At 45.3% G+C, this 13899-nt stretch overlaps 1 protein-coding gene across 1 annotated transcript; it reads right to left on the bottom strand.

Moving 5' to 3' along the window:
- Nucleotides 1-503: 503 nt before the first annotated feature.
- Nucleotides 504-12604, bottom strand: PSMD13 (proteasome 26S subunit, non-ATPase 13). The gene is made up of 13 exons (XM_032799936.2): nucleotides 12398-12604; nucleotides 10854-10932; nucleotides 9758-9792; nucleotides 9620-9675; nucleotides 9190-9233; nucleotides 8818-8904; nucleotides 7529-7700; nucleotides 6818-6897; nucleotides 6604-6729; nucleotides 5779-5841; nucleotides 3750-3830; nucleotides 3175-3291; nucleotides 504-1284 (listed from the first exon to the last, which is right to left on the bottom strand). Exons 1-13 carry the CDS (start codon nucleotides 12490-12492, stop codon nucleotides 1189-1191), a joined length of 1131 nt encoding a protein of 376 aa, XP_032655827.1. The 5' UTR covers nucleotides 12493-12604; the 3' UTR covers nucleotides 504-1188.
- Between the last annotated feature and the right edge of the window lie 1295 nt (nucleotides 12605-13899).

Raw genomic sequence — 13899 nt, 5'->3', positions numbered from 1 at the left:
TCCACCACCCCTATGAAAGACCCAAGCTGGCCACACTACTAGTAATGCTATGGAAAAGTGACTATCATTGAACTGAAAGACTATTTAACTAAACACTGGTATAAGAGCCATGGACAGTGCCAGAATACACAGGCAGACTAAACCAAAGCAATGAGGCTTAAACTGTATTAGAAAAACATTCATTATCTGCAGCCTGGTTCTGTCACCTTTCCTCACCGAAAGTTACTACTCCATGTGAGTATGGGTGACAGAGTCAGAGATGTTGAGAAACGTGTCAGAAACACAGCTCCTAACAAGACAGAACCTTGAATGCTGCTCTTGGCAGTCACCAATATTTCAATTCATTGTTAAGATGTATTGCTCTGTAACGACGACTACACCTGGCATGCTGTGTAAGATCTTACGTTATTCAGTTAGATTTTAAAGAATATTTCAGTTCCCCCTTAAACAGGACACAACCCAAGAGTTAGCACAAGAGCATGTGAACAGAACTGTAGAAGAGGGAAGGCAAAGAAGTTTATTCCAGCAATACTGCTGCACCACACTTCACAATAAAGTGTTCATGAAAGACAAGAATAAACCCAAAAAAGATATAAAACCAAATGCACTAAATTAATGATTTTATTCCTGGCAAACCCACTGAACGGGTGAGCAGCTCCCTTTACTGCCAACTGTGGGGGTCAGGTGTCTTGGTAATGCTGCCTTTGGGCTGTTAGGAAGAGGGACTATGGGGGAGAAAGTCATGCTCTCCCAAGTCCAACCACCACATCAGCAATCCCCGATAGTGGGAATATGGCATCTCTCTCTCTAGCACAGTTTAGGACAGAAGCATCCATCTACTGGGCTAATGACTTTACCATGTCGCTACCACCAGCACCCTGCAGTGCAATAGTTTGACACTAGGACTGATTCAACCACCATTATTGAGCCCTTATCCCCTTGGTGACAGTAGGACAGGAGCTCCTATGGTCAGTGCTAGCAGACTGTTGGCGCACAGGGAATTCCTGACTTAAGCACCAAAGGGTTACACAGTAAAGGCCACTTACTCCTCTGTACAAGCATCAAAAAGTAGTTCTTCCCAACCTCCCCTAGCCCCCCCTTTAATATAATTCTGTACAGAGGCAGTGATCTGAGCACCACCAGTTTCAGCAGCAGCAAGAGTTATTCACTCAGGCAGTGCAAGGTCTTCTATGTTAGGATATCGTGGGCTTGGTGCTCCACCAGCATTTCCATGCTCCTCACATCTGTGCACCAGAACTCCAGACGGTCCTTCATCCCCTTGATCTGGAAAGCAAATCCATAACAGCTTTAGGAGCCTGGACATAGAAGGGGAAAAGTAATTGCACCTCCCCAGGAATGGGCACTAGCACGAGACTGGGCATGCTACACACTGAATTCAACTACTTTGGAGCAGAGGATTTCTCACTACATCCACTGCATTCAAAGGTGGAACATGAAAGCAAAACCTGGCTAATCAGAGGCAGGGTCCCAGGAAAAGCATTACCAAGAGTGAAACCAATTCAACATGGGTAGGGCCCTACCAAATTCACAGCCATGAAAAACGCATCACAGACCATGAAATCTGGTCTTCTGCCTGCTTTTACCCTACAGTATACTATACAGATTTCATGGGGGAGACCAGCATTTCTCAAACTGTGGGTCCTGACCCAAAAGGGAGTTGCAAGGTTATTTTAGGACGGTCGCGGTACTGCTACCCTTACTTCTGCACTGCCTTCAGAGCTGGGTGGCCAGAGAGTGGTAGCTGTTAGCCGAGGGCCCAGCTCTGAAAGCAGCGCCCTGCCAGCAACAGCAGAGAAATAAGAGTGGCAATACCATACCAAGCCACTCTTACTTCTGTGCTGCTGCCGCCGGAGAAAGCACTTGGCTAGCAGGTGCCACAGTTCCGCAGGCAGCAGTGCAGAAGGGTGACAATGCCGTGCCATTCTTTCTTCTACACTGCTGCTGGTGGTGGCTCTGCCACTGCTCTCCAGCTCTGAAGGCAGCGCCACTAGCAGCAGCAGCGCAGAAATAAGGGTAGCAGTACTGCAACCACCCCACAATTCCTTTTTGGCCAGGATCCCTACAATTACAACATGGTAAAATTTCAGATTTAAATAGCTAAAATCATGAAATAAGATTTTTAAAATCCTATGACTGTGAAAATGACCAAAATGGACTGTGAATTTGGTAGGGACCTTAACATAGGACATCAAGATCCCAACTTGAGCTCAAGATATGGTGTGATAGGACTCCAAGATTCTAACTATGTGGGTTTCTGAGAAAGCTTTTAGAAAATGAGTATAATAAAGGAGGAAATTTTAAGGGAGAATCATTTTAACTTTTGTAAAATGAAGCAGTCCATCAGCTGTGATAATGTCTCATTAGGACAGCAATGTGTATTTCAGTTTCACTCAAAGCAATGTCAAATGTTATTTCCCTCTCCCCAACCAAGTGCTTTTCATGATTTAAAGGTTTTTATATCTCAGAAAAGCTATTCAAAGAGTTCTTAACACTTTCTTGTTACACATTCGTTATGGGAAAAACTAATTAATCATGGAAGGGAGGGATGGTACAGACATAAGGTCATCTAGCCCATTCCCCTCCTCAGGCAGGATTGTTATCTCTAGCATTTACTAATATGCCATAGGCCCCAAATGATGAGGGACCAACCCTGGGAGACTATTTAGCTCTTAACCTTTCTTCCAAAGTCAATCCCTGTTAGATGCAAGGTCTCAGATATAGAGGATGCGCAACACAGCATAGTTATTAACCTGAAACCTTAAGTTTTCGCTTCATTAAATTTAAATTTGTTACATTAACCCAAGTTTTTGTCAATTTATATACACAAGTATGCATATGTGATGTGCCTATAGTTTGCATGGCCCTATTCTCAGAATCTCACACTTATTCCATCCATCATGTCCCAAGGAAGGCTTGTGAGTAATTTGCAAAGCTTAGTTATGGATATCTGGGTTGAAACCAGGAACTTTTCAGATAGTGTTTTCCTCTGGAAGGGGAACCTTTGCTAACTCTCTTCTCCAAACCACAGCAAGAAATGGGCAGAGCCAAGGTCTGAGAACTACAATCTTATTAACTGCTCTCATGTCAGTAATCAGGCCAATCATAGATTGAGAAGGTGAGTTGCCATTGGTTAAGTGTTTCAGCAGACATTACCTGCTGTAAATCCAGCACACGCGGTTGGACCCAGGTCATGTGCACTCTCTTATCCACTTCATCAATACTGCCCTTTACTAACCCTACTGAGAGAGCCTTCATCACCAGCAGTTCCACCTGAAGATAGAAGAAAGGGATTAAGAACCAGTTACTTTTCAAACAGACTCCCCAATTCTTTTAAATTGAGTCATTTTATAATCCAGTCATTAGACTACTGTTCGCCACAGCACAAAACAAAACTGAAAAGTGGCACAAGGCAACTATCTCCACAACAGATCACTCTGACCAAGCTGGGCAGCATTCTATACAAACATCTGGATCCACAGGAATTAAAACTGTGTGAGCTTGTTCTATTAAGGAACGTGAGGGCCACCTGTGTCTGAGACAGAGCAGGAGATGGCAATTCATTCTTCCTCTACAGCCAAAGGATTCTTTGCAGTTAATTTGCAGACATTAATGCAGTGGATTTTTCCCCACTATTTGACAACATATAGAAATGAATCTGTTCTGCAGATGTTGTTGGAAACCTCACAATCAAATTACTTATTGTCATCATTAGCATTAACACAACTCACCTCATTCACGGTGACTTTGGCATTTTTAGCAATCTCTTCAAAAGTGAGCTGTCTGTGATTAGCTGGTCGGGTGAAAGTCATCTAAAGGCAAGCAGAAAATCAGCACTCTTCAGATTTCTCCTCCGAAGATGTATTGAGTCTCCCTAGTACTGTCCTCCAGAAGCCACAGGGTATGTCAACACAGCAATTAAACACCCATGACTAAACCAGGTCATCTGACTTTAGCTCCAGGGGCTCAGGCTGCAGGGGTGTAAAATTGCTGCGCAGATGTTTGGGCTGGGGTCTGAGCTTTGGGATCCTGCAAGGGGGGGAGGGTCCCAGAGTCCAGACTCCATCCCAAGCCTAAACGCCTACACAGCAATTTTTAGCCCCACAACCCAAGCTAGCTGACCCGGGCAGGCCACAGGTCTTTTATTCCAGTGTAGATGTACCTGCAGACTTGAACCTCATCTCTACCTGTGCAAATCAGAGGCTCTGATAACAAAGGGCCAACAGCAGCTAGTTCTCCCTCTATTTTTTTTTTTTTTTTTTTTTTTTTTTTTTAAAAAAGACTGCTTTATTGAAGATGCTAAAGTAAGCAGCAGTCACTCCCTACCCTCCACCTCCCCAAAACAGTAAGCTCCCTAGGAAAAAATTGCTCAAAGAAAGTAGATTCTAATCCTGAACATAGAAATTCTCCATGCACATCATGTTATTGGCATAACTGCAAGTGCTTAAGGACCAGTAGACCAGTGGTTTTTGAACTTTTCTGGGGACCCAGCTGAAGGAAATGGTTGATGCCTGTGACCCAACAGAGCTGGGGATGAGGAGTTTGGAGTTTGGGAGGGGCTCAGGGCTGGGGTGCAGGGGTGAGGGCTGTGGGGTGGGGTCAGGAATGAAGAGTTCAGGATGCGGGAGGGGGCTCATGGTTGGAGTGCAGGAGGGGGTCAGGGCTCTGGGGAGGGGACGCAGGCTCTGAGCTGGGCCCAGAGATGAGGAGTTTGGGGTGCAGGAAGGGGTTCTGGGTTTGTGGGGGGCTTAGGGCTGGGGCAGGGGTGCAGGAGAGGGTCAGGGCTCTGGCCTGGAGATGAGGGGTTTGGGGTGCAGGAGGGGCTCCAGGTTGAGGGGAGGAATCAGAACGCAGGCTCTGGGGTGGGGCGGGGGATGGAGATTAGAGTATGGACTTACCTACAGCAGCTCCCAGTCAGCGTTGCAGCTGGGGCGCAGAGGCAGACTTACCTCCTGCCCTGGCACCGTGGATTGCGCTGCGCCCTGGAAGCAGCCAGCAGCAGGTCCGGCTCCTAGGCAGAGGTGTACAAGCGGCTCTGCACAGCTCTCACCCGCAGGTGTGGCCCTCCCTGATTCCCAGCCAATGGGAGTGCGGAGCAGGTGCTCAGGGCAGAGGCCACATGCGGAGCCCCAGTGCCTCCCTGCCTAGAAGCCGGACCATTGCTGGTTGCTTCTGAGGCACAGCACAGAATCGGAAAAGGTAGGCACTAGCCTGCTTTAGCTGGACAGCACCTCCGACAAGTCTTTTAACGGGTTAGGGTTACCCATACCCATTGGTGACAATGAAACCAGGCCTTGTCCATGGAAGAAATGCCAGAACAAGTAATTGTGTCTTACATGTTAAAGGATTTCCTTGCATGGGGAGGTTTTCAACCCGTATCCATTTGAGGTGAGAACTTGGGCTGTTCTTTAGGCAGTTATGTTGAGACGCAGTTTAATAACCATCCCTTCAGATGGCGTCTTTGAAAACAACTTTTTTGGCTCTTGCTGTCTCTTACTAGCATCTACTGGCACTTTCTTCCAGCAGCATTTGTCTTTGAGCACCACCAATAGGCAAAATCATGTAATGTCACCATTAGTGATTTATATCTAAACAGCAACTATATAAAATAGCAGTAGACTGAAAGCACCATGCACACAGCTCTCAACTCACAAACAGAATCTACTTGGACACTACAGGGAAGTTAATCATGGGGGCATCTTCCAGACCCATATAACAGACAACTGGGGTGCCCAATCAGGGTCTCAGCTAGCAGCTTACCTCCATGAGGCACAGCAGCTGGATCTTCTTCAGGAGAAGAGCTTCATTTGCAGCCAGGTCTGGCTGTGAGATAACAAAAACATTAAGCGGCTCTCTATGAATAAAGTTATTTTACTTCTGTCTTTTTTTTTTTTTTTTTTTTAAACAAAGATCCTGTGCACTAGAAATGACCCACACAGAGGGTAAATACTCTTTCATCTGTCTTGCTTCTGTACTAAAAAGCCCTGGATTCAAACCCAGTACTGGCTGACCACCCCATATAGTACTATCAAGGGGATGGTGTACTGTTAAATGCTATCCTCCGCATGAGATGCAAAATCATGGTCCTTAACTAAGGGCTGTCTAGATGGACAATAAAGATCTCTGGGAGCTATTGCTGTATTGACAATTTCCTGCATAATCACTGAAATATTAGTATTGACAATCATTACTTTGCAAGTGTTCTGCGAATGTGAGAGGCACTCTTTAGTGTTTTCCACAGTACCTTGAAAATGATATTTAAGTGTGTCCCAGGTAAATTAGATTGGCACAGTAAGAGCCCTCTGCTCTTGTTTCCTTGGTTACAGAAGACTTTTTCTTCCATTCTTTATATTTGATTAGAATACATACATGAACGTAATCTAGTTATGGTGGGAAGGTGCTGTTAGAAACGTTATGGTGGAGATTTTACATAGACTGAAGTCAGGAAAACTAGAGTTATGGATTGTATATTATCATTAACTCTGTCCCTTTGTACACCCACATTATTTTATTATTCTAGCTGATACCTTTGCATTTATCAGGGCACCATGAAGTTGTGTTGTGTTTCCCATCTCACTCACTCACCTGCTGGCCCCAGGCAGTCTTCAGAGCCTGGAATTTCTCTACATTACCACTATTGAAGGCATAAAGTGTGTCAATCAGCCACTGTCTGTCAGTGTTTCTCAAGGACTCCAGCACAGGGTGCATGAGCTGTGTTAAATAAGGCAGGACAGCGTTACTGACCGTCTATAACCAATTTCCACCATTCAACAGCTGAGACAACCCTCAGTCTACTTACCAGCTCCCCAAAGTTATAAACTCCTTCTCCTAGGAGTCCTGCCAGCCCCAAGGTAAAGGCTCTCTCCTGCTGCTCTGACACTGCAAGAAAGAATAGTGTGTGTAAAGCAACAGCTTCAACCCTATTGCTCCTTCCTCTTTCAGTATGTGTATATGATCTCTTTCAGATTTGGTCATTACCTCCACATTTACTCAAGACTGCAGACATGATCAAATCTAATCTTAATCCACGCAAAATGCAGTTCCATGGCAATACTAGAGGCTGCAAGAACCAGTGTGTGACAGAAATCCACTCCAGTGCAGCCTGAGGGTCTGAACTACTTGAGGTCACTGACTACCTCAGTGATCTGCTTGCAGCAGAGCCCCCCCACTCCCCCCCCAGAGGAATACCATCATTTACCATATCAGCAACCCAACGGAGATCACAAGAGTTGAGAAACGGTCATTTACTCTCCGCTACTTTACTGACAGTGTCCCCACCCCCATACATCTTGGGTAGAGTAGCCCTGAGATGAATGAGCAAGCAGAATTCATCTCTCTGGGTGCACTCTACTAGGATAATGGTGGAGTTATATTATATAACAATGCTGAGGAAAGCTGACTTCCCTATGTGCTACGTGCCTACACCTGGACTACACTGGTGGAATAGGCCAGGACTGAATGGACATGGAAACTGCAGTTCCCTATATCTGGCACAAGGAGGTATATTTACCTGGCAGATCCTTGACATCAATACAGCCCAGGAACCGCAATGCATCCTTATAGTAAGAGGCATGATTCCCAATTGTCTGGTAGTACTTGCTGGAAAGGTCGTAGAAACGGCTGTGAACAGATGTCACCCCAGGAAGATTGTTCAGCATCTCCTCAACATCCTCTATGGTCTCCTAAAGAAAGGAGAAAGTCCAACTCTTGACATACAGACATTTCATACACACCTGTACCTTTCACCTCCACCGCTCGCTATTTTAGTTAGTCTTGAAATTTACAGCTTATCACAAATTATATTCACATGTTTGGTACAAAAATCCCATCCAGAGTGAATTAGATGAGAGTGCAGCTAAGAACATTAGTAACAACATTTGAAAAAGCAAGACAACTCCCTTTCTCCCAAAAAGTCTCATTCATGTTTACAAACACTGGTCAGTGAGTGCACTTCTTGACCCTTGAAACTTCATATTTCCATTAACACAAGAACATGAACAACTGAGGGATCCCTATTTGGTTCATGTCGGTGAAAATAATATATCATAACTTTGCCTAATAATCACAGAAATGTAGGGCTGGAAGGGTCCTTGAGAAGTCATCAGTCCAAACCTCCACGTGGAGACAGGATCAAGCAAACTTAGCCCATCCCTGACAGCATTTGTACAATCTGTTCTTAAATACCTCCAATGATAGGGATTCCACAACTTCCCTTGGAAAAAACATCTGTCAAAGTGGATTCCCTCTTACCCAAATGCTCCAACTTATGTCAGTAAGCTCCCTCTCCCCCAAAAAAGGTCAATCAAGAAGCTAAATACAGATATACAATATTTCTTAGCTCTTTGCCAAACCACATACATGATGCTAAATTCATAGAACCACCCTGAAGTTGCAGTCCGAGACACAGAAGGGTTAACTCAAGGGTTTTTCTAGCTCTTTTCAGAGGCAGCTGGTGTGAATCAGCAGCTGAAGATCTGGCTCCATATGGGTCATTCATTAGTGGTGATAGTCATACACTAGAAGTATATGCCACTACCATCTCAGCTAAAGGAATAACACTGGAAGTAACAGCCAGTGTTATCAGACGTAAGCAAACACTTTCCAGCCTTCCAAATAGAGCTGGATTTCCAGGAGACCTGCCCATGCTGCCTAAGAGAGGTTACAGATTAACTTAAATTCACAAAATTCAACAGACACAGAAAGAGAAGGGCCGCTTGTAAAGGCTAAGCAAGTGCATGGGCATCCAGATGAATTGAGTGTGCTCAAACAGACAGAACCTAAATGCCAACATAATCTCACCTTTGTGACCTGTAGGTCGCCAATGTTTAACTTCAGAGCCCCAATGGCTGTTTTACATAAAATCACAGCTTCATCACTGCTTTTCACCTGCAACCATAACACAGTTACATATCAGAAAAACATAACTGTTCCAGCCACGCAGGCAACTACTGATAGTTAAAGCATAACAAGTGCTAATTTAGTTAGGTTGTGTTTCTTGCTGTGTTCCCAAATCCAAATCCCTGTTGGCTTGTTCATAAAGAATTGTATGAACTGAATATAGACACAGACGTAAACATATCTACCTGCACAGACCTACGTATACATGTAAAAAGCAGCATCTATTTTATTTAACTGTGTGCCAACAGGAAAAAACTTGGATTTCACAAATACCTTTTCTCGAGTCTTTTCCAGGAAAGTAAGGGCCACACTGGGATCTAACATGGAGCAAGAAGAAAAGCATATTAAGGATCCAAACAGCAGAATATTTGAACCTACCACATGAAAGTACCTTGACTGGCTCCACAGAACTCTTAGACAGATTCTCAGCGGGTAAAAGCCATCATATGAACTATGCTGATTTACACTAGCTGTGGATCTGGCTCCGTATGCATCAGCCATCTCTCCAGCAAGGTCCCTTCTGCAGCAGTAATTTCACCATTGGCTGGTAAATTCTATGAGTTTGTGTTTTTCACTTTCAATACTGTGCAAACCAGTTGCCTCATTTTCACATTGAAGTCTTGGCTGTTGCCGTCATCAGCCAGTTAAATCCTAGGTCTAATAGCCCTAAAAAGTCACCATTAATACTAGAAAAGTTACTCACCTGTCATCTGTCTAACTACATGAAGAATGATCTCTACCAGGGACAAAGGGTTCACCCTGAAATGAACAAAATGGCATCAGAACGGTTAAAATTAAGAGTGCACAAAATACATGCTTATGTACAAGTAGCCAATCTCACCTGTGTTCAAACTCACTGATGAAGTTCTCATAAAGCTGTGGGTGGTAAAAAAAAATTGTGACAGCCAGTTAGTGACAGAATATTTCATTATAGTGAACTAGGCAACTTGCCCATCATTCAATACAAACTCCTCCCTCAAAGTAATTTTGTACCCATAGGAGAAGAAATCTAAAATGTACTGACACTAGACTACAGAAGCCAAAAATTGCTCATCTTATGGAGATCAATCTCCAGGATCTCCTCCCTGCTGTGGAGAGTGATTCACCAGTTAATAGATTAATGAGACAACAAGACTAGTCTCTACCAAGAGGGGGTTACCTACGTCTGTTTACCCCTCTTTGTTGTGAGTGGCCACTATTCCACTAAGTATCCGTATAGTCAATAGAAGCCTAGCTATTTCAGGTTCTTCTACACATCCCACATGCAGGGCATGTCCAAAAGCTCAGGGCTTTCCTCACTGACGTCAATGTCTTTTTGGTGAACCGTAATTAGATATGAAAATGCGAAGAAGAGGGAAATGAGCAGAAATTAATTACAGGAGTATCTAGATTCATTTAAGTTCAGATATTTGTGTGTTGCATTCTTAAAGATGACAATACGCCTAAGCTGGAAGAGAGGAATGAAATCTGCTCTGATACTTGAGTTTGTGAACTCTCAGGAAAACCACTCTGCGCATACACACAGTTAATCCCTTTGTTGCCAAGACTGAAGAAAAGCCTTTTTAAAAAAAACCACAGGTGAAACAAACTAAGACCTGCGAAGACCTGAAACTCATCTCATTCCATTCCTTATGTTAAAGCGCCATTATTTTATCTAACCCATTTCAAGCTTCAGAATGTTTATAAAACATGGCCAAATTATGCCCAAAGTCCAATCCATACATTTCTAATAGTAATAAATTGTATCTATTTGTTGACATTTTGAAATAAATATTCAGACCCTTCCACATAGATGGGCTGCGGTTAGGAAGTTTTAAAGCATATTTTCCGATCCCACAATGTTTTGGCAGGCCTTCGCACACCTATTTTATATCAGCCCAAGAATGCTCACACTGTCATCTTTACACTGACACTTGCTTACAAATCAATCTATTCACCTTGATGAGTCCATCTCCTTTAGCAAAGCAGGGGTCCTGCACAAAGTCCAACACCTGCAGAGTCAGCTGGTGCCAGAGTCTGAAAAAACAAAAACAAAGAGGCCCCTGACATAAGCAAGCATCAATACAATAAGCAAAACTATCAGATGGACACCTACTGAAATACAAAGGCAACTGTTATAAAGCTAATTTCAATTAATCCATAAGGACCACTATAAAGGATAATTTATGACTCAATTCAGCACTAGTTCTGAAAAAATTAAAGACTTCAATTGGCCAGGACCAGCAGCCTGGTGCTTATAACTATTCTAGACCAGACTTCAATTAAAAAATATGTTCTTCAACCTTTTCCTCATGCATAGTTCAGAGGAATAATAAACATTGAGTGCAGCTTGCTGCAAAAGATCTCAAAGCACGTAAGTATTATGAATCAACCCTCAAAACATCCTCCAAGGGAAAATATTACTTTCCTCACCTTACACATGAAGAAACAGGCAGCAAGAAGTCACAGGGAAAACAGCAATCTCTAGCCTATTTCAAACTCCTGTGAATTATTTTTAAAAAGTTGCAGTATAGTTTCATGTTCTACATGCATTCCTCCATCCAAGGCAATTTTTGTGGTTTCAACAATCACATTTTCCTATATTTTAAAACTGGTTTCTCTCCATTTGTTGCTGTGAGCAAGCCTGACAAACAGGTGAAAATCACTAACAGAAACAATGAAACTAACTATGTATAAAGTGCGGTCAAACAAAATAAAACTGAAAAAGCATCTCAAATTTGCTATAATTATCCTTGGTGTTTTTTGTAGCTATAGCTAAAAGATATCAGATGAGTGTGGTTTTTAAGTTAAAAGGTGTCTCTTCAATATGACATTAACTGAAGAGTACTGAATGGCACTACTAGAAGGGGGATTGCATTTCTTGAGCACCATCATTTCCTGTAACCCTCATTGCACCCTGACCTCCTTCAGACAACAAACATTACTGACAACAAAAATTACCAGGACGGGGGACTGGAGCCCGAGCCCGCCGATAGCCCCAACACCCTGGGCTGGGGGGCCCAAAGCCCAGGGGCTTCGGCCTTGGCCCTGGGCCCCAGCAAGCCTAACACCAGCCCAGGCGACCCCACTAAAATGGGGTCACGACCCACTTTGGGATCCCAAGCCACAGTTTGAGAAGCCCTGCAGTGTAACCCAGGTACAGTGGAGATGTCAGAGTGCGCTTCTGACGCTGCGCTTAAGCCCCCAGGTAAGTGCACGGGGCGGCTGCACAGCGATGCACGATTTGCTCCCCGCGGGGGCGGGGGAGTCTCAGGAGAAAACTGCGGGGGGGGGGTCTCCTGGCGGAGGAGGGCGGAGCCCCAACACCAGCTCATGGAGCAGCCCTCAAGCAAAGCGCTCCAGCCTCTCAGCACCGGGGCAGAGCGCAACCCCGGCTCCCAGCGGCTACCACGCCCCAGCTCGCCCGGGGGGAACGGAACCACCCCCGCCCCATCCCACAGCAGCGGGCAGCCCCGGCCCCCGTTGGTCCCGCCCCGCTCACTTCTTGGTGTAGAGCTCCTCCAGGCGGTGCCATACGGCGGCCTGGCCCGGCCCGGAGCTCTGGCTCTGCTGCAGGAAGCCCGGCACGTCCTTCATGATGGCGGCGGGCAGAGAGGGGGGCGAGAGGAGAGAACCCCAATGAACAGGAGGCCAGGCCACCCTGCTACTACCGCCGGAAATGCACACTCACTTCCGGTAACGAACCCCCGTCGCATGCGCGCGCGCGGCATGATGGGTACCGTATGGCCTCGCGTAGTGCAGCCCCGAAACCCCGCCCTCGAGAGGGAGGAGCCGCTGCCCGGCCTGGGCCCGCTGGCCTGGTGCGCGGGCAGGAGTGCTCGCTGGTAGCCATGGCAACAGGCACGGCCTAGGCCCAGGCCCTACAGCGCGGAGCAGTGATGGGAGCAGGGAACGGGACACGGGCTCTGGGGGACACGGGCAGCCCAAGCCTACGGGGTGGGTGTTTCCATCTCCAGCTGCCCATCACCCCTCCCAGCACCATCGCAGCTGCTCTTCCACTTGGTGCCATGGCAGTGCCTTGCACCAAGCACCCTTGGCCAACACTAACTCGTGGCCAGTCTGTCCAGCGTGGTGCATCGAAGCGCCATGGCATGGGGATGCCGTGTCTCAGCGCCATGACGTTTCAGAGACCTCTAGATCAGCCGGCACCATGTCACAGACACAGCTTTGTGGTTCTCGGGACTCCCTCCTGCCCCGGCTAAACACATGTTACTGCATTCAGCAGTTAAGGTCTCCTACCCCCCTTCCCCCAAAAGTGTAACTGTAGCAATTTGGAGTCACCATTAACTCTGTTTAGGGTGGCAATGTTTCTCAAAAGTCCCTGAAGGAGGTCACACAGGGTCACAGACCTGACCCCCTAAAAAAAATAAAGCTGAGCTGCTGAGGGTGGCCCTTTACGTGCTGTCTTATCAAAGCTGCTGCTTCCAGATAATGATAGAGCCCACTTCTTTCAGATGACTTTAAGCATTTCACTAAAGTACCCCATTCTCATCTTCTTTCCCTGCCCAATGGACACCCTGCTCTGAAGGCCAACCATTACCATGAAGATAGTTGAAAGTCATACTAAAGTAAACAAATTATAGTGTTTTTACTTGAAATTCTACATTTCCCCAACTTTGGGGGAGGTGACCACACAGAGATAGTTGATTTGGCCTCTGTCCCTTCCTTTGCTAAAAAAGGAGGAAATCCTAGTGCATTTATTAACAACTGGATGGATGGAGGGGAGAGTACACTAATGGCAGCAGTGGACAAATACAAAGATGCTTGAAAGGGCAGCAAATACTGTTGTATGACAGAATTAAAATAGAGTAAGAGCTAAATAAATTTTTTAAATGGCATAAAATCAGTAAAATGAGGTTCAGCAATTTTACATAGGGAGAGAGAATCAAATACAGAGGTTTACAGTGGGGAAATAATGTCTCAGCAGGAGAATTGCAGGTGGGGATCTCTGAGTAATTTCGATAGATGATAAAATGGATAGGA

Source organism: Chelonoidis abingdonii, chromosome 4 (genome assembly GCF_003597395.2).
Source record: "Chelonoidis abingdonii isolate Lonesome George chromosome 4, CheloAbing_2.0, whole genome shotgun sequence".
NCBI classification, from domain to species: domain Eukaryota; kingdom Metazoa; phylum Chordata; order Testudines; family Testudinidae; genus Chelonoidis; species Chelonoidis abingdonii.
This window is presented reverse-complemented; position numbering and strand designations above follow the sequence as displayed.

What these genes read in the sequence shown, in the direction of transcription:
- PSMD13 (XM_032799936.2), bottom strand. Translation starts at nt 12,492, where the DNA reads ATGAAGGACGTGCCGGGCTTCCTGCAGCAGAGCCAGAGCTCCGGGCCG. An exon ending in ATCAGTGAGTTTGAACACAG is followed by an intron (nt 9,676 to 9,757) that starts GTGAGATTGGCT and finishes TGTTCATTTCAG; the next exon opens with GGTGAACCCTTTGTCCCTGG. An exon ending in GTGTGCTGGATTTACAGCAG is followed by an intron (nt 1,285 to 3,174) that starts GTAATGTCTGCT and finishes TTTGCTTTCCAG; the next exon opens with ATCAAGGGGATGAAGGACCG.